This window comes from Phoca vitulina, unplaced genomic scaffold (assembly GCF_004348235.1).
Source record: "Phoca vitulina isolate PV1807 unplaced genomic scaffold, GSC_HSeal_1.0 scaffold44, whole genome shotgun sequence".
Classification (NCBI taxonomy): domain Eukaryota; kingdom Metazoa; phylum Chordata; class Mammalia; order Carnivora; family Phocidae; genus Phoca; species Phoca vitulina.
In genome coordinates this window covers 14,055,631-14,080,338 of record NW_022589747.1, presented here as the reverse complement: position 1 = coordinate 14,080,338, position 24,708 = coordinate 14,055,631, and the positions used below count along the sequence as shown (strand labels likewise).

The 24,708-nt window shown below is 39.3% G+C and overlaps 1 protein-coding gene across 4 annotated transcripts in view; it reads right to left on the bottom strand.

Moving 5' to 3' along the window:
• The window catches only part of VPS41 (VPS41 subunit of HOPS complex), a 175,976-nt gene that overhangs the window by 95,159 nt on the left and 56,109 nt on the right, over positions 1-24,708 (bottom strand). For 2 of the 4 annotated variants that reach the window (XM_032430609.1, XM_032430608.1), the window contains exons 5-6: positions 8,115-8,189; positions 667-729 (exon numbers count right to left, since the gene is read on the bottom strand). In XM_032430609.1, the coding sequence (XP_032286500.1) occupies positions 667-729; positions 8,115-8,189 (138 nt within the window). The remainder of the gene's footprint in view (positions 1-666; positions 730-8,114; positions 8,190-24,708) is intronic. The other 2 variants (XM_032430611.1, XM_032430610.1) reach the window with 1 other exon arrangement.

Here is a 24,708-nt window from a genome sequence, read left to right as displayed (position 1 = left end):
GTATGTAGTCGCCATACTCATTTTCCTTAAGCTTAGCTCAGTAAATGTCACTTCTCTGCTCTTAAACATTCAATAATTTCTCCTTCTCTACCACACGGAGTCCAAATTTCTTAGCCTGAAAATAAAGCCAGCCCCAATCTGCCTGTATGGCTCTCCTGTCAAGTCAGTGTTTTATACGCCATCTAAACTAGACTGTTTTTGCCACTTCCTGAACACAACTTGAACTTTCTAGCTTCTCCGTTTATATTATATTGTTCTTCCGCACGGAAAGCCAGTTTCTCTGTCCGCCCTGTCCATTTATGAAAGCCACCCAAATATCACTCCCCCTGTGAAGCCATCACCAACACGGAGAGCTAGAAGGAACTTCTCTCGGCTTCGGACTCCTTAATATTGTTCGTACCTCTTTGAGTCTTGCATCGCAGACTGTGTGTATGGATCATCTCACTCACTACAAGAAAAGATTCCTGGGGACAGACTGATATCATAGTCATATAACACACATCCTGTGCTCTTTTATACCATCAAATGGTATCTAGTACTTCCTAAGTGTTGAAGAGACACTTACTGACAAAATTAATGCAACATTGGTAGTGCTCAAAGTACTGTAATCCTTATTGCCTTCATTGAGAAAACCCTTAGAAAAATTAAAACTTACTGAATACTTACTTTAATGGGGCAGTCAAAAGTCTCATGAAATTCTTCTCCAGAATACAGTCCAAATACCTGCACCTGAAAAGTAAAATGGATCCTGTCAGTTCACCCTGACAGCAACAAAGAAGGCTGCTGACTCAGTGAGAATACATACTATTGATTTAAAAAAGCAGAATATTTAATAATCTAAGGCCCCTGTGATCTCTATTAACTATCCAATGAAAACAATTCTATCAGGATGAGAGTACTCCACTCCAATTAAGCTTTTATAAGCATCTCATGGATAGAGTTCCCTTTACTCACCACAAATTTGTTTTATTAAATGGATGCCAGCTTTTAAAAATGAAATAGATACAAATAGGTTATTAATATTCTTTTATGAACTTCCCATAGGCTGGCCCTAAAGGAATTATTTTTTCCTTCCCTTGAAGGAAAAAGATGCTTCTTTTTTGAGTCATATATATATAAATCAACCATGCAGATCAATGTGGCAAGAGATTAAGTGAACTGCACTTCATTTATAATCTTATGTTGAATCTACTGAGAGCGTATAAATGTGAGATTTAAGTTTCTACTTCCCACTGCCTCCCTTAAAGTTGTTCCAGACTACTTTATCCATACTTAAAAACTGAATAATATACATTATTGCCGAGGGTACGAATCACAAATTTACAGCTTGATAAATTTTTGTGACCTAAACATATCCCTGCGGACCCCATCCAGATCAAGAACTAGAACCCAAGAAGCGCCTCTGTGTTTCTTCATATTCAGTAACACCGTGACAAATTAACCATTCCTCTGAAGTCTATCACCATAGATGAACTGTGCTGGTGTTTGAATTTTATATAAGTAGGATCGTGAACTATTTCACTGGCTTCTTCCTTACAAGATTTATCCAAACTGTTATGTATAGCAGTAACTGGTTCTTTGCCATTGCTGCATAGTATTTCAATGTACGAATATACCACAATTCATGTACCCGCCTTTTGTTGATCATTTGGGTTGTTTCCAAATTGGGGCTATTATAAATAATGCTGCCATGAACGCTCTTTACAAATCTTTTGGTGCACTTCGATACACATTTGTGAAGAGTACAGAAGTAGGAGTGGAACTGCTGTCATAAGCTATGCATCTGTTCACATTTAATAAACAGCCAAACCATTTCACAAAGTGGTTTTGATCAATTTACACTCTTCCCAGCGGAGCTGAAGACTCCAGCAGCTCTCAGACACTTGCAGCTAACTACTGGGGGCACTCAGAACTATCTCCCAAAACTTGTGATGTGTGCATTCTTTTTCTAGTCTCTAGAAGAGGGGTATTATTTCTTCTTTAATTTTGTAAGAATTCACTAATGAAGCCATCTAGGGTGGGGTCTATGTGAGAAAGTTTTTAATTATAAATTCAAATTTTTCAGTAGTTATAAAACTATTCAGACTTTTGATTTCTTCTTGTTTTCATCTTAGTAAGTTGTGAGTGGTTCATTTTTGCAAGTTTGAAGAAGAAAATTTACTCCTGATACAATTTTTGGAGACAAATTCAATCATGAAGAGGTGAAATCATGAGGACACCCATTTTGTGACTACTGTTTTCCCATCCTGTGCCAAGTATGTTTTCTGGGTTCCAACAACAGCACATGGTACAATGTAACAAAGAGGGTATGTGATTTACCCAGAGGCGGTCTGTTAGAAGGCATTCCTGATGTGATAAATGCATGTATGCCCCACTACCACCTTGCTTCTCATTGTTTGGAGGGAATCATCATTACTGCACAGTTAAGATCCCTGGATACTAATGGCCAGACCCCACTCTAGACAACCTAAACAGTTCCGGTGGGATGGAATGGTATTTTAATTCATTTACAATTTATTTAAATTATTGATTTAAAACTTAATTATAAATTTTAAAATATTTAATTAAATGTAGCTAGCACTGAAAATCCTGCCCTGCCTCATGCAGTCCTTAGAGCAACACTGCTAGGTATGAGAGCAAACACCATTATGCCTGCTTATCAGATGATACTGCCAAAAAATAAAGGACTTGGCCAAGGTCGTAAGAAGCAAGAAGAGTGTTCCAAACCTATTCTCTTACACACTACCATTATATGAGCCAGCTTAAAATATGGAAATAAGATATCTTCCTACGGAAAGTGTAGGAAAAGTGGAACCAGGAAAAAAACATTCAAAAGCCCCAAATATTTACCAAACTAAAGGGAAGGTGAATGTCAGACTCTGAATTAGGCAACTCTGTGACCAAAGCTGAAACTAAATGAAGCAGACCATTCATTCCAATGGATAAGCATCCTTCTGGCTACAGGAGGGTAAAGGTGGTTTTAAGAACAAAAGTTAAGTGATTTATTTTTATGGTGGGAAAAGTATATGAAATGTAAATAAATGATGTATGAACCCACTGAAAAAGACTGAGCATCAGTAAACAGAAGATAAATGTAAGGACTGTGATTCTAATGGTTAAGTTAAATTATGAATTACCAGGGATAAATGCCCCTTTAAAAATTATGAACCCATATTAAAAAAATTATGAACCCATATTGGAGATGTAATAGTAGAATAAGGGGGAATCAACAGAAAAGCGAACAGACTACAACTCTGGGGTCAGTCCCTATTGCTACATTTAACTGAATAACCTCTTCCTCAAATATTCCTATTGTCTCCTTCAACATGGAAAACACTGTAATTTCCACAGGACAAATCCCATAAACTTTATCAGTACAAGCAGGGTGATTTGTAAAATCACCCTTCGATGTTTTGGTTCATTTCACTGATGTGACAGGCCAAACGAGCTAGTCACAAGTTATACTACCACAGCTAATAAAATCCAAAACAGTTTTTATCTATTTCTTCTCCCTCCCTCTTTATTTATTTTGCCACTTTTGTCAGTGAATATCATACTCGTCTGTGAAAGGAATCTGCTGAATGTTGCCTAGAGAGTTCTGGCTTTAAGGAAGATCTCATCCCAGATAAGAACCTGTAATTAAAGGCTAAAATAGAGAGGATACTTTTGAAAATGGTATCCTTTAACAACTTCCCCCAACTAGTCACAAAAACACCTAATGAAGAAAAAGAGAAAATTCAGAGCAGTTGGCCTTACGGCCAATCTACTGCAGTCCTGGCCATTTCTCATTAACTCCAGACCCGTAGGGCCACTTGAGGGCCATGGAAGGCATGTGATATGTGTTTTACTGCTTGAAATAAAGAAAACCTACCCTCATGGAACAGCAAGGAAGGTGTATATTCTTCTCCACTTGAGCATGGAGTTCTATGTATTTGCCAACCAGAAAACCGGGCGACGTAGCCCATCTGATGGAGAGGAACCATGAGTGAGGTGGCCAGAGGGTCGGACAACCTGCCAGGCCGTACTTCCCTCGAAACGGCCTCTCTCTCAAACCCCAGCTTCCAAACAGCAACGGGTCGAGTAGGACCAGGGATGAACATGGAAGCTGCCATTCCATCTAGGGTGGGAGCTGAAGAGACCCTCACAGAGGAGACTGGTTTTCATATTCTCCACCCATGAGGAGCATCAAGACCCGGGAGAGGTGGCTGCAGAGGCTCCCATGTCACTGGGGGAGCTGCTTTAACTGATGATCTCTGGTCAGAGGAAATCAAGCTCATTTATGGGGCCCCTGTGTGGAGCAAAGAAGGTGATTCCACAACACGCAAAATGCTAACAAGCAAGGCCAAGAGCAATCAAACATAGAACATGTTTGCTAACCTGGATTCAGAAAAGAGCTCTTCTCCTTGTTCTGGGATGGATAAACAAGCAACAAAAAACACACACAAAGTCTATAAAAAGGATATTGCAGAACACACTTCTGGTGACTCAAGAGGGAAAAAAGGAAAGGAAGAAAAGGAAGAAAACTGGAAAACTGTTCAGTGACTTCACTAAGAACAAAAGACCTCTGTGAGTCTGGAGCAGAAAGACAGCCTGATGATCGCTAGCAATTACTGCATTGTTTCTTCTGTTCTCATACTCTTCCAAACAATTTACAAATATTAACTCATTTATTTCTAATAATCAACGAGGCAGGTACTATCATTATCCCCAGTTTATAGAGGAGGAAATGGACTGAGGCACAGAGAGAGAGGAATAACACACCTGACATCACACAGCTAAAATGTGGCAGCACGAATCCATTCCTGACCTTCAGACTATACTGCCTGGCCCTCTCACACACAGGAGGGACACCTGGGTGCTTCAGTCGGGTAAGCGTCTGCCTTCGGCTCAGGTCACAAGCCCCACCATCGGGCTCCCTGCTCGGTGGGAAGCCTGCTTCTCCCTCTCCCTCTGCCTGCCACTCCCCCTGCTTGTGCTCTCTTTCTGTGTCAAATAAATACATAAAATATTTTAAACAAAAAAAAAGAAATACAAGAAGTTGTAAATTTTTTTTTAATTAAATATATATCTGGCTGATATGAAAATAGAGCTGGGAGCAATAGAAAGACTTCAGGAAAATTAAAAATCCAAGATAGAATAAAACTATTGCATGAGGCAAAACTGACATTGGAATAAAAGCAAATCAGCAAAGGGAACGAACAAGAAACTCCCTGACTAGAGAAAGGAGGAGGAGAAAAACCATGAGAAAGAAAAGCACATACGTGTGTGCGCCTGTGTGCGTGTCACCCACGCGGTACGACCAGTTTTCCTTACGATATACATATTTTCAAAAGGAGAAGAGTGAATGGTGCTTATCCATTCACCCTCTTCCCTTGAAAAGTTTAAGTACAATAATGTAGGAGGGGGGAAAGGCCAGTCTGCAATGGGCTAAGAAGTGAATGGTTAGCAGTAAAAACAGTTAACATAAACCCAGAGGGCTCACCGTCCCCCCAGCACCTGGCAACGCTCCAGGCAGGGCCCCCAGCGTGCCCACCGCCCAGCAGAGGAAGCTAACGGGAGGCCAAGCCGTGAGGCTGGCCTAACACAGGGGAGCCGAAATCCCGCCCAGGCAGGCGGAATGTGGAGCCAGCGCTTAGCCTCTGCACCGTAACTGCCTCCAGCCTAAGTATTATTGGGTTTCTTTGAAGAAATGAAAATAAATGGAACTGAAGCAATAATCAAAATCAGAACTGAAGTAAACTTTCCTGAAATGAAAACAATACTTCAGTATATGGATCAAAAGGACTTACTGTGTTCCAGACAAAATTAATGAAAATAGACCCGAACAAGACATAACTTAGCAAACTGAACTACAAGGGCCGTATACTGTTGTTTTATTGTTGTTATTATTATTAGTCTAAGCTCCAAGACAGAACAACAACAAATATTAAAAAGGTTTTGTGAAAGAACAAAAGTATGCTAGCCTCAGACATGTCCACAAAAATAAAGGTCAGACAAAAGGGAGCAACATCTCCGAAATTTTAAGAGAGAATATCCCCACCCTGCCCTCTACACTAAATTGATTCTAGTTTATGTATGAAGGTGACATATTTTATCTAGGGGTCTTAATACACTAAAGAAAGAAAAATCACAACAGTCATTTAAAGATGCATTAGATCTAGATATCTGGAGTTTATCTTTGTAATAATCTTTATGTTTTTATCATTACTCACCACTTTGCCAGATCATTCTATACTAGCTACTTAATTTTCCCAGTACTGCTAGCTTACATAAATTATGTGCACCAAAATATTTATTTTCACTTCTTTCAATGCTAATAGAACATATGTGAAAACTATTTTTAAAAATGTATCACGAGTCTACACCAAAATATGGCAGTTAAAAATTTGCCTAAATGAGAAAACAGGTATTTGCCAAGAAGTGTACCAGGTGATATCTGAGGGTCATTATCCACTAGACAGAGTTAAAATATCCCAGTTTGCCACTTCAAATAATAATTATTCAGGGCACCTGGGTGGCTCAGTTGGTTAAGCGACTGCCTTCGGCTCAGGTCATGGTCCCGGAGTCCTGGGATCGAGTCCCACATCAGGCTCGCAGCTCGGCGGGGAGCCTGCTTCTCCCTCTGACCCTATCCCCTCTCATGCTGTTTCTCTCTCTCTCTCTCTCTCTCTCTCAAATAAATAAATAAATAAAATCTTTAAAAAAAAAAAAAAAAAAAAAAATAATAATTATTCAACATTTAAAGCTTCGAAAATTCCTCGATGAAGTATTTTGGTAAAAATTCTTTTCCAATTTGAAAAATGAATATTCTCTTTCAGCAATTTAGTTTAACTAAATTGGTTGTCAGTCCAGAAGGAATTCCTTATCTTTAAGAACACAAAATAAAGACGACCTTCCTTTACAAGTTCATAAATACAAAAAGGTTTCAACTGTTTGGATAATTCTCAATTTCCATACGTACCAACTCCTCCCTCACCTCCCTGACAGTCTAGCCCACCTCGGAATTTTAGAAAGTACTGTAAAATTTGACAGTGTTCTTTGGAAAGCACAGTGTTCCAATTACCATTTCAAAAGACCTTTTGGGCAACATCAAGCTTAGATATATAAAATGCATTCTTGTGTGTCAAGAGGACTTATTTTTCTTTTGCTAATAGATTAAATGGGTATAAATCTTTTACATGGAGTACACTGTTTTTCATTTACTCATCTTAATGACCCACTGAATTTAGATCATGTAAAAATACAAAATTAGATTAGGAAATGTGCTCTATTCAGTCAGGAATATGTAAGATCATGTAATGATTCTTAATGCACTTTCTTCTCAAACTGTTATTTTAGAAAAGTAGCTTACATACACTGTGCATTAGAATTTTATCATTGCAAACCAACATTAGAAAAGACTTCCATCGACTGAGAAACAAAAAAGACATTCTTATAAGTGGAAAATCAATCACCACAACCACTAAATGTCACAGCTCAACATCAGCAAGAAGCACTGGTAATTGTTAGTTATACACTGCACAAATGATGTATGTCCTCGGTTGAGGAAGTGGGTGCCAGGTTTTTAGAAAACTGTACATATATTGATTTTACGTTTATTTAACGTGGCCATTGTAAGATACTTTATTCTTCTGATAAACTATGATTGCTTATCAAAAGATTCTATAATTCAAGAGAAACATTCATAACTTGTGTGAAAATGAAAACCACCGGCCCACAGAAATCATGCCCACAAAATCCAATTTTGTGGATTTATGGTGGAAAGGCACTAAACTACTGTCTTGCAGGAACTGCAGACTAGTCACTGAAGTGTAAGTGGCACAGCAGTAATGATTAAGGTGACAGGTCCCCCTGCCACAGCTGTTAATCAGCTTAATACTAGTTACATTATTGACATTGTTGTAATCACTTTTCCTAAGGTACATTTGTGCGACATATATTTTACTTTAATTATGAGCAATCGGAAGCAAGTCCAATACCCAAAAAGAATAATCAAGGTTCTCCTAAAGCAGGTATACAGCAAGCAGAGTGCGTTTCCAAGCCCCTGGAGTTGGAGACCATCCCAGACCTCAGAACCAGACAGTGTTTTCCACGTGCCCATGTCATCGCCATACCTTGCCATCCTCTGAACACACACCCATGTGCTCTCCACTCTCATCCAGGCTAATCTGATTTATCTTCACAGGACTCTATTCAAACAAACAAACAAACATGTAAAACTTCAGGAAAATATATACATCAACAACCAAATGCCTTGGCTCTTTATTTAAGTGAAACAAACTATTAGTTTAGATGTGTAAGTCTAAGACATACTCGGTTTTTGCAAATGAAAATGGTAAAGTACAGCTTTGCTCTCACACATATAATAAACCCGGAAACCTAAGATTTCTCAAAATTATGTATTGCACGTGCTTCAGTGCCAGCTAAAATGTTATTTTTGTTACAGGTTATATGCCTTTTTATTTATTCTGTTCTATTTACTCCCCATTCCAAAATTCCCTCCCAACCAAATCCATTAAAAGAACATAACAAACGCCAAAATAAAAAATCATGAGGTAAAGAAAAATCTTCACTGTTTTAGTTTGGTACGTTCTTCTCTCATAAATCACTAAATCAACTTTGTATTTATACTTTATGCTTAGTACTTTCTGGGAGGAAATCCATAGGGTCTAGTTGATATTCACTAATTTGTTATGCCTCTTCTTTTGAGTAATCTCAAATTTTAAAAATCTGTCAAGACCGAAATCAGGCATTCTACTTCGAATGTATTTTCCCAGGTGTAAATACACAACGGGACTTTTATTATTTTTCACAGCTTTCTAGTTTTCTATGTAGCCAACTGTTTCCTTACTAAAACATTCATATAAGTGGATTTTCCAATAGAAGTAAAAACTGGTACATGTTGACAACATTAAAAAATGGCAAGCTTTTTTTTTCCCTTCTTAAATAATGGCAGTTTCCTGCTATTTTACACAAAACACGATAGAACAAACTAAGCATGGAAAGAAAAGCCTTCATCAGTTATGACATGAGTCTGAGAATTCGTTTTTTAAAGTATCTAACCTTAAGATAATTTGGCTTGTTGATAAGAATAAATGGAAAAATAGAAAATGGAATGTTCCTTTCTCAGTGGAAAGTATCTCAGAGCTAGTAAGCAAAGGTTAGGGCAGACCAAGACTCCCAGACCTCAGAAGGCCACCCACTGACTGATGCTATTGAGAGAAATTCCTCAGTCGCAGGACGAGACAGCTGGCCCCAGAGTCCTTCCTCGTGTTGATCACCGCACAAGCAACATTCCTGAAGTGCAGTCTATGAAAAGCAACCTATCTCCTTAAAAGTTCCTAGAATGTTGAGGTGCCTGAATGGCTCAACTGGTTTAAGTGTCTGCCTTCAGCTCAGATCATGATCCCAGGGTCCTGGGACCCAGCCCCGTGTCTGGCTCCCTATTTAGCAGGGAGACTGCTCCTCCCTCTCCCTCTGCCCTCACTCGTGCTGTCTCTCTCAAATAAATAAGCAAAATTAAAAAAAAAAAGTTTCTAGAATGTTAAACAAGGAAAGGACCTTGTAGATAGATATTTGATCCCTTTTACAGGGGAATAAACCCAAGTCCATGGATGAGAATCACAACAGAGAAAGAGCCAGGGATCCGACCTAGAGAGCAGGGGACAGACGTCCTGCACAGGGAGTGTGATGGACGGCAAGGAATACGCAAAACAAAATACAAGCTGAACTGGGAGAGCAGTGAGGCCAGCGCATCTGGACTCCTGACTGAGAGGCCTGACTGCTCAGCTTCTATAGTCTTCTTTGGATAAATGCTTTCCTCCCTGAGAAGCCTCCGGGACCAGTTTCCTGACGCTCATCATTTTGTTCATCAACCAACATTTTAATACCCATTTACTCTTGGCAAATATAAACCCTGCATACCCTTAACTGTAATTTAACTGGCATTTGGTTATAATCTATCTCAAATTACGTTTTAATAGGGGCACGTAGCCTATCAATGCTGATAGGCTGTCCTGTCCAACACGGTAGTATCTGCGTGTGACTGTCTGTACAGAACCAAAACTAAACAAAATCAAAGTATGCCGAGTGCTCAACCGCCACACGTGACCAGCAGCTATCGTGTTAGCACAGGAGTCAGAACATTCTCCTCAGTGCAGAAAGTTCTACTGGATGCTGCCGTTCCAGGCCTACAAAACTGAGATCCGCCGCTGAATGCAGTCCTTCTTTATAAGGCCCTTCTTTACAACAATGTACAATTAAGAAGTGTATTTCCTTCCCATATACATGTCACAATTTATGTGATTTTATTCTTGGACTCTGGGACTGTGTGTCAGTCCTCTCCAGGTCATACTCCATCATTTTCAAAGACCCAGCAGATACAGTAGCAGACACATGGTCGTCACCACCTCACGATAAGGAAAAGGAGGCCTCAGGAGTTTCTGAGAGCTGTCTGGAACCACAGTCCTTCTCAGTGGCTAGGTAAACTTTCATGACAATGTGTTCTTTCCCGAGGAGAATCTGTACCACCACATTAGCAATGTTACAGGGAAAAGCAGATCTACAAAGTTTGAGATTCCCTTCCCTCACATCTCTGTGAGCAACAGAATTTTTTTTTTTACTTTTTTTTTCTGCCAAAGAGCAATATTATTGATTTATTTCCCTGACTACTAATAAACATAAGCATTTTGCTTAAGTCTGCTGGCCAATTAATTTGTTCAAGCAGTTGAGCTTATTCACAGACAGCTCGTACTCATTTTTCTACGGACATGTTTGTTTTCTTGTTAATTTCCTTTTTATTTTTAGGGTATGAGGTCTTGGTACAATACCTCACCCAGACATTGTATGTGGTCTCCTTTTTTTTTTTTTTAAATTGGAAGATGGCTATTGCTTTATTTCTAATGTATGTATAAGTTTTTAATACTTTTGGGACTCATTTTTTTCCCAAATGGATATCCAGCTGGGGTAGCCCCGTTTATCAAATAATCCATCCTTCTTCTGAAGAGAACTGTTTGTCATATAGTAAATATTCACATGCCCTCAGATAACCTTCTGGGTTTTCAACTGTGGTTTCTTTGTCTGTTGCTATATCGATTCATCATTGACTTAATTATAATACACATAGTATGTTCTGTTACCTGGTAAAAGGCAAGACTGAGCCACAGATCTCCACTTTCCTTGGCTTTTTTCGGGATTTTTAGGCTTCCGTGTGAAGTTAAAGATGAAACGACCCTCATGTTGCTAAACACAGTGGTCAATGTTCAAACCTAACTTACTTTAACTAATAGGAGGATGTAACGCTGCTGATAACGTTCTCCTTCTCTTTGCTTCCAGGATACCATACTTGTCTGGTTTTCTTTTAAATTTCCAGCTTCCCTCTCTGTGTCTTTGGCTGAATTCTCCCAATCTCCTGATTTCTATATTTCAGGTTCAGTCCTTTGTGGCTCTTCTCTTCCTTTGGTTTTCTTCCAAGCCATGAACTGACTCCTAAATTTTATCTCTAGACCGGGCCCCTCCCTCTTTCAGACCAATATACAGAACTGCCTATTTTACAGATGTACTTAGATGCCTACCAGGCATCTCAACTAAAGCGTATCCCAACCCAAGATCGTAATGCTCCCTTATGAAAGGGCCCTTCTTAATGTTTCCCTCATCCCAGTTAAGGACAACTACATTCTTCTGGCTGCTCAGGGCAAAAAACTTTGGGGCCATTCTTGACCTGTTTTTCGTTCACACTCTACTGTGTTTCTGTCAGCAATTCTTATCATCGCGTAAACCAGATTTATCCAGACTTGGGCCACTTTCACCAGCCCTAGAGCTGCCATCCAAGCCACCATCATTCTTGTCTGGATCATCCTAATAGTCTCCTACCTAGTGGACCTGCTTCTGCTGTCACTCTCCCAGAAGTCTGTTCTCAAAAAACCAGCAGAGAGCTATTGTTAACAGGTTGATCAGATAATGTGATCCCTTTAAAATCCTCCAATGGCCTCCCATCTCAGGATAAAACCCGAAGTTTTTACTATGAGCTGAGAGTCCTCAACAATCTGGTTCCAGCCCTCCCGCCAAGGTCTCCCCTCATCTATGCTCTGCCTTATTCTCTCTCCTCCAGCCACAATGACCTTCCTGCTCTCTTCCGGCCTTAGAGCGTTTGCACCTGTTTGCCTGGAATGCGTCTCCGCCAAATCCTCACTGGTAGTCACCTTCTCAGGGATGCTTTCTGGCCACCAATCTAAAATTTCAACATTCACCCAAACATCACAACTCCTTCACCGCTTTATTTTTCCCCTGTAGCATTTACCACTACCTACCTTACTATGTGTTTTACTTATTTATCTTATTCACTGTCAAACTCACTCACTACAATAAATTCATGAGAGAGTTCAAAGAATAAAAAATTCCAATCACACACAAATTCTTACAGAGAACAGAACAGAAAGGATATGTTTCCCAAATCATTTTAGCAAGCCAACATGACCTTATAATAACAAAGCTCAACAAGGATATTATGAGAAAGAAAAAGTACAAGTGAATCTCAGTCATGAACATAAATGGAAAGATCCTAAAGAAAACATTAATAAAGGGGCGCCTAGGTGGCTCAGTCGTTAAGCGTCTGCCTTCGGCTCAGGTCATGATCCCAGGGTCCTGGGATCGAGCCCCGCATCGGGCTCCCTGCTCAGCAGGAAGCCTGCTTCTCCTGCTCCCACTCCCCCTGCTTGTGTTCCCTCTCTCGCTGTGTCTCTCTCTGTCAAATAAATAAATAAAATCTTTAAAAAAAAAGAAAATATTAATAAAGCCAGCATATACTAAGGCTAGTATAACATAGGGAAATGAACTAATATATTATAATTCTCTACATTAAGAAAATAAATGAGGAATATCAAAAGATCATCTCAACAGACGCAGAAAGTGATGAAACTCAACACCCATTCCTGGTAAAAACTGTTGGCATGGTGGGATGAAAAGTCCTCATTCTCATTTAATGGTGAAATGTTGAAAGCTTTCCCTTTGATATCTCTACAATATTGACTCTTCTAATCCATAAACGTGGAGCCTTTCCCCATTTATTAGACCTTCTTTAATGTCTCCAAATAAAATGTGATACTCTTCCCCTTGGAGGTCTTGCACTTTATTTTATTCTGGGAGTGGCAATGCCTGCAAGCACCCTTTTCTCCTTCCTGGTTTGTATAATAGGATTCCATTTACACAACATACAAAAATAGGGAAAATTCTATGACAGTGCACAGGGGGTACATAGAGAGGGCAGAAAATGAAAAAGAAAAGCTAAGCATTTTCAATTATAAAGATCAGTGCAGTGGGGTCCCTCTAAGGGAACTTCGAGCGGAGGGGGATTTCACACTGTCTATTCTCAACAGAATGCTAGTTACATGATGGTTTGCATTATAACTATTGTTTCACTGCATATTTTATGTGCTTTGTCAAGTTGTATTTCACAATAAAAATAAACATTAAAAACTTAAAGTAAAATTAAGAAGAACTTGCTCATGAAAATGTCTGGGGCCAATACCTTCAGTGGCTTATTTCTTAGATCATGTTTTTTTCCCCCATGACTGTCAAGCAACTCAAATGTTCTTGTTCTGTTCTGGTCATCTTGGTTTTCCCAGAAAATACTGCATTTCATATTCTTGAGATGAAAATTTTTTTATTTTACTTTTTCTTCTTTTAATATTTTAATAATACTAATGATATTACTCGTTCTCCTCCTCCTCCTACTACTGCTGAGTTAACATTTCCTATAGGCTTATTGGGCATCAGGCTGTAAGAGTGTCACACGTGTACCATTTATTCCTCACGGCAATTCTAGAAAGAAGGTACTATTATTTTTCTTATTTTACATTTGCAAATATGAAAATGTCATTTTTAATGTTTTCTATCTTATTAATTTCTTATTATATATTAATTTTCCCTTTTTGTCTTAGAACAATTTTGTTGACCTTACTGTAACTTCCTCACATTAATATAGTGTGCCTTAGTTCTTGCTGCTCATCTGTTAACCATAAAATAATCAAATGTCTGGCATTTACCTTTAAGTATACAAACTGGCCATAAATTAGAGGCCAAAAAATAATGTGTAATTGCAATAATTATTTCCTCTTTGAGAAAAGTAACATTTTATTTTGTTTTATTTCTAAGGATGGTGACAGTATTACTTGGTTATTTATCTAGTTATTAATAAAATTCTAGTGTAACTACAATTGTGGTCAGAAATGTGGTTTGTATAACATATTTTTTTAAATTGATTGCTCTTTGAAACCTAAGATATTCATTTCCAACGAACACATATTCTCTGGTTCAAAATATGCATATTTCTAATGTTATTTATTATCAACTAGTTTCTATATATCCTTATTTACTTTCTTCTTCTTGATCTATCAAAGACTGATAGAAACATGTTTCAAAACTTCCCATTACAACTGTAGTTTTGCCCATTTCTCCCTGAATTTCAAGTAAGTTTTGGTCTAGATATTAGATGTCCTATAATCTGGCACATCAAAGGTATGAAAAAGTTTCCTTTTATCCCTAAATGTAATCAATATAATATGTGGTCTGCTGGCTAATACTCTTTTGCCTTAAACTCTACTTTTTCTCACATTTTTATTGCCAACATGCTTAATATTTATTTCAAATATCAAAGCTGAGGCTATTTTTCTTTTAGTAACAAAGTATTTTGCACTTTTTAGAATTATGTTTCCCCATTCCATTATTACTCTTTTGCTATATTACTCAAATTCTTTTGTCTATTCAGGGAGAATTCAAATGCTGTTCATTCTGTTTGTATTCTATTAGTGATTATTTTTAAATTTTTAGAAATTATACTTGAATTATCTCTCACTCCAAATCAATGCAATGGTATACACTGACTCATTTAGAAGATAAGGTATTTAGCACATGTTTATTTACTACCTCCTTCCTTTCCCTATTTTAATGTGAAAGTACAAATATTTTATATTTCATAAGTCACACCAAATAAAATTGGAGAGAAAATCTAGTTAATACATCAGTAAAAATTACAACCTTAAACTATAAGTTCTAAGCATGAATCAATCTAGAGGATTGATTCTTCCTCTAGAAACTGTTTAGCTACTGGGATGTCCATAATTTTAAAACTGATTCATGAGAGGTCAGTTAAAGATTAGGGATATTTACCTCTTGTCATGTACACTGCAAAGAACTTTACAGCTTATTGTACACTTTAAATTCTTCTTTAGTTTTTGAAAATATTTGGACTTTTTACTCATGTAAATCAAACCAAGTAAAACAGTCAACTCCCAAAAGAAATGGTACAAATTATAGGTAAACAAGGAAAAGAGTCAACCTTAGTAATAACAACATATAAATACAACAAGATATTTTGCCTATGGAATTGGCAAAGATTGTTTAAATATCTAGTTTTGGCTTACAGACACTCCTCATACCCTACTGGTGGGAATTCAAATTTGGAGAAACTTTCCTAAGGATCATTTGACAATGTGTATCAAAAATCTTCAAAATATGTATTGTCTGGGGCGCCTAGATGGTGCAGTAGGTTAAGCGTTGGACTCTAGGTTTTGGCTCAGGTAGTGATCTCAGGGTTGTGAGATTGGCCCTGCCCTGGGATCCACATTCAGTGTGGATTCTGCTTAAGATTCTCTCTCCCTCTCCCTCTGCCCCCTCCTAACCCAACCCCCCCCCCCCAGTGCTCTCACTCTCTTTCTCTGAAATTAAAAAAAAAATCTTTTAAAAAATATATGTATTGCCTATTTTACACAAGAAGAAGTAAGAGGGGTGCCTAGGGTGGCTCAGTCAGTTAAGCGTCTGCCTTTGGTTCAGGTCATGATCTCGGGGTCCTGGGATTGGGTCCTGCATTGAGCTCCCTGATCAGCAGGGAGTCTGCTTCTCCCTCTGCCTCTCCCCCTCAATCCCCCCCAACTTGTGCTCTCGCTCTCTCTCTCTAATACATAAATAAAATCTTTAAAATAACAAAAAACAAAAAACAAAAAAAATTATTTTGCAAAGACACTTTCCACAGCAGGTTTCTTTTGTAAGACACTAAGAAATGGAAATTATCTAAATTTCTAAAAGCAAGGAATATAAATGATGAAAATTAAAAGAACAAAAAAACTAAGTTTAAAAAACGTATTATACAGGGGCGCCTGGGTGGCTCAGTCGGTTAAGCGTCTGCCTTCGGCTCAGGACATGATCCCAGGGTCCTGGGATCGAGTCCCGCATCGGGCTCCCTGCTCCGCGGGAAGCCTGCTTCTCCCTGTCCCACTCCCCCTGCTTGTGTTCCCTCTCTCACTGTGTCTCTCTCTGTCAAGTAAATAAATCTTTAAAAAAAAAATGTATTATACAATAAAGAATCTGACTTTGGGGTGCCTAATTGATTGGATGTCCAACTCTTGATTTCGGCTCAGGTCATGGTCTCAGGGTCATAGGATCGAGCCCCAAGTCAGGCTCCACGCTCTTCGGGAAGTCTGCTTGAGATTCTTTCCCTCTCCTTCTGCCCCTCCCCCTGCTCACATGTGTGTGTGCTCTTCCTCCTTCTCTCTCTCAAATAAAGAAATCTTAAAAAAGTAAAATAAAGAATCTGACTTTATCCAAGAGAAGTCAAGTCTTTACTCTTGGTTTCTGGGAGATAATCTATCCTGATAGGAATGTCCGTTAAAGGTGAAAGACCTCACAGTCTTTCAGTGAGCCATGCCAGAAAGACTAACCCTGTGATTGCAGGCGGGGGCTTTGGGTCACAGGGTATCAACCCCCAACCCGGAAGCTGAATTCAACCATGTGGACAACCATCAACCAATCATGCCTACATAATAGATCCCCACTAAAATTCCTGAACAGCAATGGGAGCTTCCCTGGTTGTCACGCATCTATGCCAGGGGGTAACATGTCCTGAGGACGATGGAATCTTGCATCCCAGGGTCTGTCCTATGCATCTCTTCCTTTAGCTGATTTTTTGACTGTATCCTTTCCTTGTAATAAACTGTAATTGTGAGTATAACAACTTTCAGTGAGTTCTGTGAGGCCTCTAACTAATTATCAATGAGAGTGCATCTGGGAACTTCCCAGATCTTGTAGTTGGTCTTGGAAGTCTACAGCAAACTCACTCATCTGGAAGACTGTGCCCTCAACTCTCACAATTGGGCTAGCTCTGAGTAAACACCATCCAGTGTTTATAAATACAACTGTATTTACAGCTATTTGTACATAACATATGTGACTGGAAGTAGATACTCTAAAATATTACCACTGGTTTTATCTGGGTGCTGAGATACTATCATTGTTTAGACTGTCCTTTTCTATGTTTTGCTAATTTTCTATAGCATATATTTATTTTGTTCGTAATCCAAAGATAAATATTTTTAAATGACTATGTAGTCAGTTCTTTAATTTAAAACCAAAAAGATAGCAAAATTTATCTTAATTGTTAAAGCCATCACTCTGGGGACCTGCAGCACCCATTTTTACCTAAAGTGACAACTGAGTATCATCAGTACGCACATCGGTTTCTATGACTAGTTCCGTAATATTTGATAATGAACAAATAAATAACAGGATTTCAGCATTACAGCTGTCAATGGCACAAGAAGCAGGTCTGGCATCTGTAATCATTCCTCACAGAAAAAGGAACAAATGCCTTACGCATTTCTGCCATTTCTGCATACTTGAAATAAATGGAAAAAGGAGAAAGGGTACAGGAGGGAAACTGGAGTGCAGGAGTCCGTCTTTCTTCAATATGGAGTTTTCTAATTGCCTGTTTTACACAGAGACTTTAGGGGGTGTGTCTGCAAAGCTGGGATACTGGAGTAGATGTAAACAAGAAAAGGGACCCGAGAAAAAAAAGACCCGAGAAAAATGGCCTCAGCTGCATTTTCCATTAGCTACAATTTTATTCCTAATGGAGACAGGTTTGGAATTCTGGACAATATAAGTGAGTTTGTTCAAAAATCAATCATGTCAAGCTGACACTATAGAACATACAAAAATGTTTCCTTAATGGAACAAAAAAAGAGGCCTGAGTAAGCAGGAGGGGGTGAGGACCGGCCCATACCTTCTATGCCCAAGTCCACCACAGGTGGTCTCAAGTTCTTAAATTTAAAGAAAAGGCAAAATTACCAACACGTACACCTCATGTGATAATCAATTACCTAATGTAAAATGCCTGAAATAAATACACTTAGTATGGATTATGTCAGCTCTTCAATTAGGAATAAATTCACGGTCATTTCGAAAGCTGCTTTTAATGGTGTTCTTTGTGGCAACTTCTTTTCCCCCGACACTCCTCATCATCCCACCTTAAGCTATCAGTCCCCCAACAGTGAACCTAAGAAATCAATTTGCTAATGTATAATTTGTAAGGCTCCTCTGACTAACAAATGGATAATTGATTCCTTCACAAATGCTGCATCCCCATGGACACAGAGCGGACTGAATAAGAAACAGAAGATGGATTTCATTTTCGTTCTCTGAGATCCACTAGTTAGCAATCCCAACATCCACATGGTTGCCCGGGCAGCTTCATGCTCTTTAGTCACACTTAGCAAGCAAGCTGCACTTACATTACACGTGTGAAAAGCAAACGCCTGTTCTTTCATACTTGGGAAAAGCTCTTTTTACTGCTTATTTTACTCTCCCCTGATGATACACCCCGAGGTGAGCAAGACCTCCAGCTGGATGTAAGAAGTCTCTGAAAAATACACCTACTTGAGGGTTTTCTACACATCTACAAAACAAACATTTATTTTCTCGCTGACTTAGTCTATGGCCAGAACAACCTAACCTTTAGCTATAAACTCTCAAATTTTCTCTGTTGCTCTAAGATTTCATCTCAGGTTTTCAATACTCAGTATCAGGCTTGAATAGCTGAAGAAGAGCTGACAGGCCACATCTAGCAATCAGTTCCCCACGATACTCACTACAATGCTTTCCATTGTTAAAATGAGTATGCAAGAAAACTGTATTCTTGTGAGGTTTTAAAGATGATCCTACCTCTCTAAGATTTAATAACTACATTAATTTGAGGTTCTTGATGTGATAATCCAGCTTTTAACAGAAGCTGCTGTTTCTGCAGATGGAAGAAAAATGCTCCGTCAGTAGCAATTCATTCCAACCTGAGAAATAACCAGAAAACTTAAAAGGCTACAAAGTCCTTATTTTCCACTCTGAATAAAAGGAAGGAGTAGTGGTGAAAGGAGGCACAACCACATATAAGTTATGTTTCCAATTTTGTATGATAATGTGGCTGAAATATTCTTTATTCTACAAACAACTACTGACCAATTTTAAATTTATACTTTCAAAAATACATTCTCTTTCGAATAGAAAAAAAAAATCCTAAAATTTATATGAAACCACAAGACTCCAAATAGCCAAAGTAATCGTAAGCAAGAAAAAGCAGAGGCATCACACTTCCTGATTTCAAGTTATATTACAACACTATATTGATCAGGACAGTATAGGACTGACATCAACATGGACACCGAGAGCAATGGAACAGAATCAAGGGCCCAGAAATAAACCTGTGCATATATGGTCACCTAGTGTTTCAAGAATACTCAATGGTGAAAGGAAAGTTCCCTTAATAAATGGTGGGAAAACTGGATATTCCTATGTAAGTAATGAAACTGGACCCCTATCTTATACCACTTAGAAAAATTAACTCAAATGGATTAAGAACTTCAAGGTAAGGTATGAAACCATAAAACTCCTAGAAGAAAACATAGGGAGAAAGCTCCCTGTCAGTCCTGGCAATGATGTTTTGGACATGACACCAAAAACACCAAGTGACAAAACCAAAACTCGCAAGTGGAACTACATCAAATTAAAAGGCTTCTGTACAGTAGAGAAACGATCAACAAAATGAAAAGGCAGCCTACAGAACAGAGGCACTATGTGCAAACCATGTATCTGGTCCAGGGTTAATATGCAAAATATACAAGGAATTCATACAACTCAACAGCAAGAAAACAACTTGATTTAAAAATGGGTAGAGGACTTGAACTGACATTTCTCCAAAGAAGACATACAAATGGCCGACAAGTACCGGAAAGGTGCTCCACGTCACTATTGACCATGGAAATGCAAATCAAAACCACGATGAGCTATCATGTCATACCTGTTAGGAAAGCTTTTTTAAGAGCTAATAAATGCTGGCGAGGACGTGCAGAAAAGGGAACCCTGGTGCACTGTTGGTGGGAATGTAAGTTGGTACAGCTACTATGGACAACAGTGTGGGGATTCCTCAAAAAATCACCACTAGAACTACCACATGATAGAGCAATCTCACTTCCGGGTATAAATCCAAAGGAAATGATTCATGATCTCAAAGAGATTTGTACCCCCATGTTCACTGCAGCATTATACATAACAGCCAAGAGAGGGGAACAACCTTAGTGTCCACTAACAGATGAATGGATAAAGAAAATGTGATGTGTGTATATATATGGAATATTATTCAGGCATAAAAAAAAAAATCCTGCCATTTACAACACCACAGATGGACCTTGAGGGCAAGATGCTAAGTGAAGTAAATTAGACCGAAAAAGACAAATACTGTATGATCTCACTTAGATGTGGAATCTGAAAACATCCAATTCCTAGAAACTGAGTAAAATGGTGGTTGCAGGGATGAGGGGGTGAGGAAATAGGGCGCTGTTGGTCAAAGGGACAAAGTTATAAGATGAGGAAGTTCAGGGGATCTAAGGTACTGTATGCTGACTGCAGTAAACAATACTGTATCCTATACATGAAAGTTGCTATAAGAGAGAAGAGGTTTAACATTCTCACCATAACAACATCACATGGTAATTATGTGAGGCAGAAGTTAGCCTGACTGCGGTAAACGTTTTGAAATACATGTGTGTGTCCGATCATAACGCTGTACAACACCTTAAACTTACATAACATTATAAACGTCAATTATATTGCAATAAAGCTTGAAAAAATAAAATTGCATAATCTAAAAATAAAGTACTAACCTATTATATAAGCAAGGTTGATTCTAAGCGAAAAGTATTTTAAATAACTTATATGTTGGTTAAAATATTAAGCATAGTTATTTTAATGTGAAACAATTACACGTCTGCTATTTGAGGTACCGTCCATTATATTCCTAATGCAAGAATTCCAAAAATACTCTCCCAACATCACAGTCTACTGAACTACAGAACATTCCCCTCCGTGATTCAAGTAGCTTTATGGTTCATCAAAGCTTTCTTCTGATGCTGCACAACTGTGAGTAAATATAAAATGATTACCTTAAGATAAGAGTACAGTGTCTACATCTCCCAATAGCCTTAATAAATATTCTATAACTTCCACAAAAATGCTGTTTGATAGGAAAAAAACAAATGTATTAAGTATCTCTAATTTGCCACTTAAATTTAACTTGTATTTTAATGATCAAAAACTGAAATTACCCTATTAGAAAATCAATGTCCCTAGAAAATGATTTAAACTCTAACTGGTGTCTTGAAAATCATCTAAAAGAAGTAAAAACTACCTGGGAATGAGAAGAATGGAAAGAAATTCTCAGGAAGAGTCACCTTGTTGGGAAAGAAAAGAATTCTGTCCATTCATTGTGTCATGATGGTTTTAACACTTGAGCTTAAATTTTCTGCATTTATAAGAATGCTTATCAATCAGTCTTTTGCAAACCATTGAAACATTCCTAAATACTTTGACCTTTTAAGAGTATCCTCTAGGGGCGCCTGGGTGGCTCAATTAAGCATCTGACTCTTGATTCTGGCTCTGGTCATGATCTCAGGGTCATGGGATGGAGCCCCACATCGGGCTCCATGCTCAGAGTGGAGTCTGCTTCTCCTTCTCTCCGCTCCTACTCCCACTCCCTCTCTCTCTCGCTCGCTCAAATAAATAAATAAAATCTAAAAAAAAAAAAGAAGAGTATCCTCTAATCAAGAGTTTTCACCACCTCCCCCACGAGAGCACAGCGGGGGTGACTTTGATGCTGTACAGGGACAGGAGCATTTGCCACCTCATCTGACTCCTCAGAGCCCAGACTGCTGCCCCTGCCAGCGCCCAGGCCCCACAGCCCCCGGGCACAGCTGGGCACAGCTGGCTGGTGAGAGGCTCAGACCTCCGGCCCGCTGCCGCACCCAGCCAGGTCAGTACAACCTCACAGAGGCAGGGGCACAGAACGGCCTTCCAGCCTGCAGAAGACTTATTACATGAATGTTCGTCTTCTAAATCCTAACAACCTTTAAAAGCATGGGGAGGATTTGGAAGGGATTGCCTCCTAAGAAGCCGGCACACTGCTGATTCCTAGTGCTGTTTTCCTTTTGTTAAACTTCATCCTCTGCCTGCACCTGCCACATCCCCACAGACAATGGCAGGAGGCAGGCTTGCACATGGTAGGCACTCAACACAGGCCTCCACAACCTGGGCTCTGATTAAAACACCGCTTCAGTCAAAGGCCAAGTCAGGCTTTTGGTCTACTCTTATTTATGTATTTATTTAGTCCTCTTTCATTCCAGGGACTTGCCAGGGACAGTGCTGGATGCCAGGTGAACACAGTAAATGGGGGCCTTGCCCTTATGAGGCTTGCAGCCCACCAAAGCGCTGTTCACATTCAAGACCATGACCTTCCGGGGCTGCTACAAACCTGCAGCCGTCCTCTGCAGGGAGATGGATGAATGGCAAATTGCAGTCCGAGCTCATTCTCCCTGGAGGCTGCAATGCCCATTTGCTGAACAATTCAGAGTGGACATTTTGGAGAAGTCTCCCTCTAATGCCTCGGATAGTTGTCCACACTACTAAATTTGGCAGTTGAATGAGGAAAACTTGAATAGGAAATCAGTCTGAGCAACAGCATTAAGGAGCCAGCAAAGTGTCTCTTTCTAGATCCACCCCAGAACTGCTGAACACCGGCCCACGACCGGACACTGTGCCGGGTTCGTGAGGCCATTGTAAGAAAACAGTCTGTTTTGCTGGAAAACACTGTTAAAGGAATAAACATGTGTTACATACATAAACGACCTGGAAAGAAATTCAACTGACAGTTTTCAAAATGGTGAAATATAATGTGTGAAGTATGATAGAAAATGATCTGTTCTTAAACTGAGTTAACATTTTCCTTACTTACACATGTATCCGACAAAGACACAAAGGAAGGAGTGACAGAAAAAGGAAAGCAGAATCTCCAAAGAAATGCAAAGTCATCAGGGTTTTCAAGGGAATAGTGCGGAAAAGAAATTTACCAATAAATGCATTTAACAAAAGAGCAACTAATATTACCAAAAATCCTCCATGATACAAAGCAGATTAAAGAAAAAGTGGACAAACCGCGCCTGCCTTCAAGGTGTTTGCGTACTCAGAGTCTGGGATTCCAGCACTTTGTGACATTCTATTTTATCATTTAACACATGATATTACAGATCATTATCTATATGACTAGCTCCACAACTTATTCGACCTGAGAACAGGGGCTGTGTTTTGTCATTCTTTATATCCCTTGCACCTACTTACAAAATGTTGACTGAAGGAATAAGAAGCAAGCAGTGAATGAATATGAAAAAGGCACTCTTCTGTGTGGGGCCATCCAGAAAGCTGTCACAAAGAAGGTGGGACATGGAGCATTTCCATAGGCAAAGACAGGAAAGCACAATGCCGCAAGAGCCAAAGAACAAAGTCTGGATACAGCTCAGGCCACAATGAGGGGGATCCTGTCACAGAGACAGCGGAAGCCTGGGGGCCACAGAGAGGAGCTCTGTTTTATTCCACAGGCATCAAGGGGGAACTAGAGTGTTTTCAGGGAGGGGAGTAACAAAATCCCAGCATTCCTCTGGGAAGACTGCGTGGGCAGCTGTGTGAAGCATAGATGGGGGGAGGAGGGGATGAGGCAGGGAGATCGGCTGGGTTTCACTGCAATAACCCAGGTGAGATTCAAGAGTTGACCAAGAGTGGTGGCAATATAAAGAGTGAGCAAAAGAAAGAACAAGCTCAGAAAAGAATCTAGGCGATATACAAGGTAATGGAGGCACATGAAGGAGGATAAACGTCACAGAGATGGAAGTAAATCCCCAGGAGGAGAAGAGAACAGGGCCTTCTAAAGACATGACATCCAGCAAGGGCCTGGAAAAGTCTAGTCTTTGCGGTAAAGCAAAGATGGGCTTTTTCTTGACTATAGTATTTATATTCAAAAAGAGACTATACCTTGTCTGGCCCACTTGACCCTGCTGATAAAGAAACAAGGACTTCTGAAAGTTACACAGTCTAATTCAAGGGCAGGACCTTGCTGGGGGCAGTTGAGTGTGGTCAGGCCAGGGAGCCAGGACTCGGCAGAGAAGGAGCAGAGCAGTCCCTTCTGTCCCTGTGGTAATTCGTAACACAGATGTCTCCATGCATCGCACAACCCAACTCATCTAAATTATTTCAAGTAATACTTTAGCACAGAAATAAATACCAATGTTTTAATACCCAAATAAATTTGCCTGAAGGGGGACACCATGAATACAGTATCCTCTGCAAGTGGCCCCGAAGTTCCTAGCCTACAAGGTTCTAATGCTACAATTCCAGGAAACAAAATTCATTTTTTTTTTTAATTTTTTTTATTGTTATGTTAATCCCCATACATTACATCATTAGTTTTAGATATAGTGTTCCATGATTCATTGTTTGTGCATAACACCCAGTGCTCCATGCAGAACGTGCCCTCCTCAATACCCATCACCAGGCTAACCCATCCTCCCA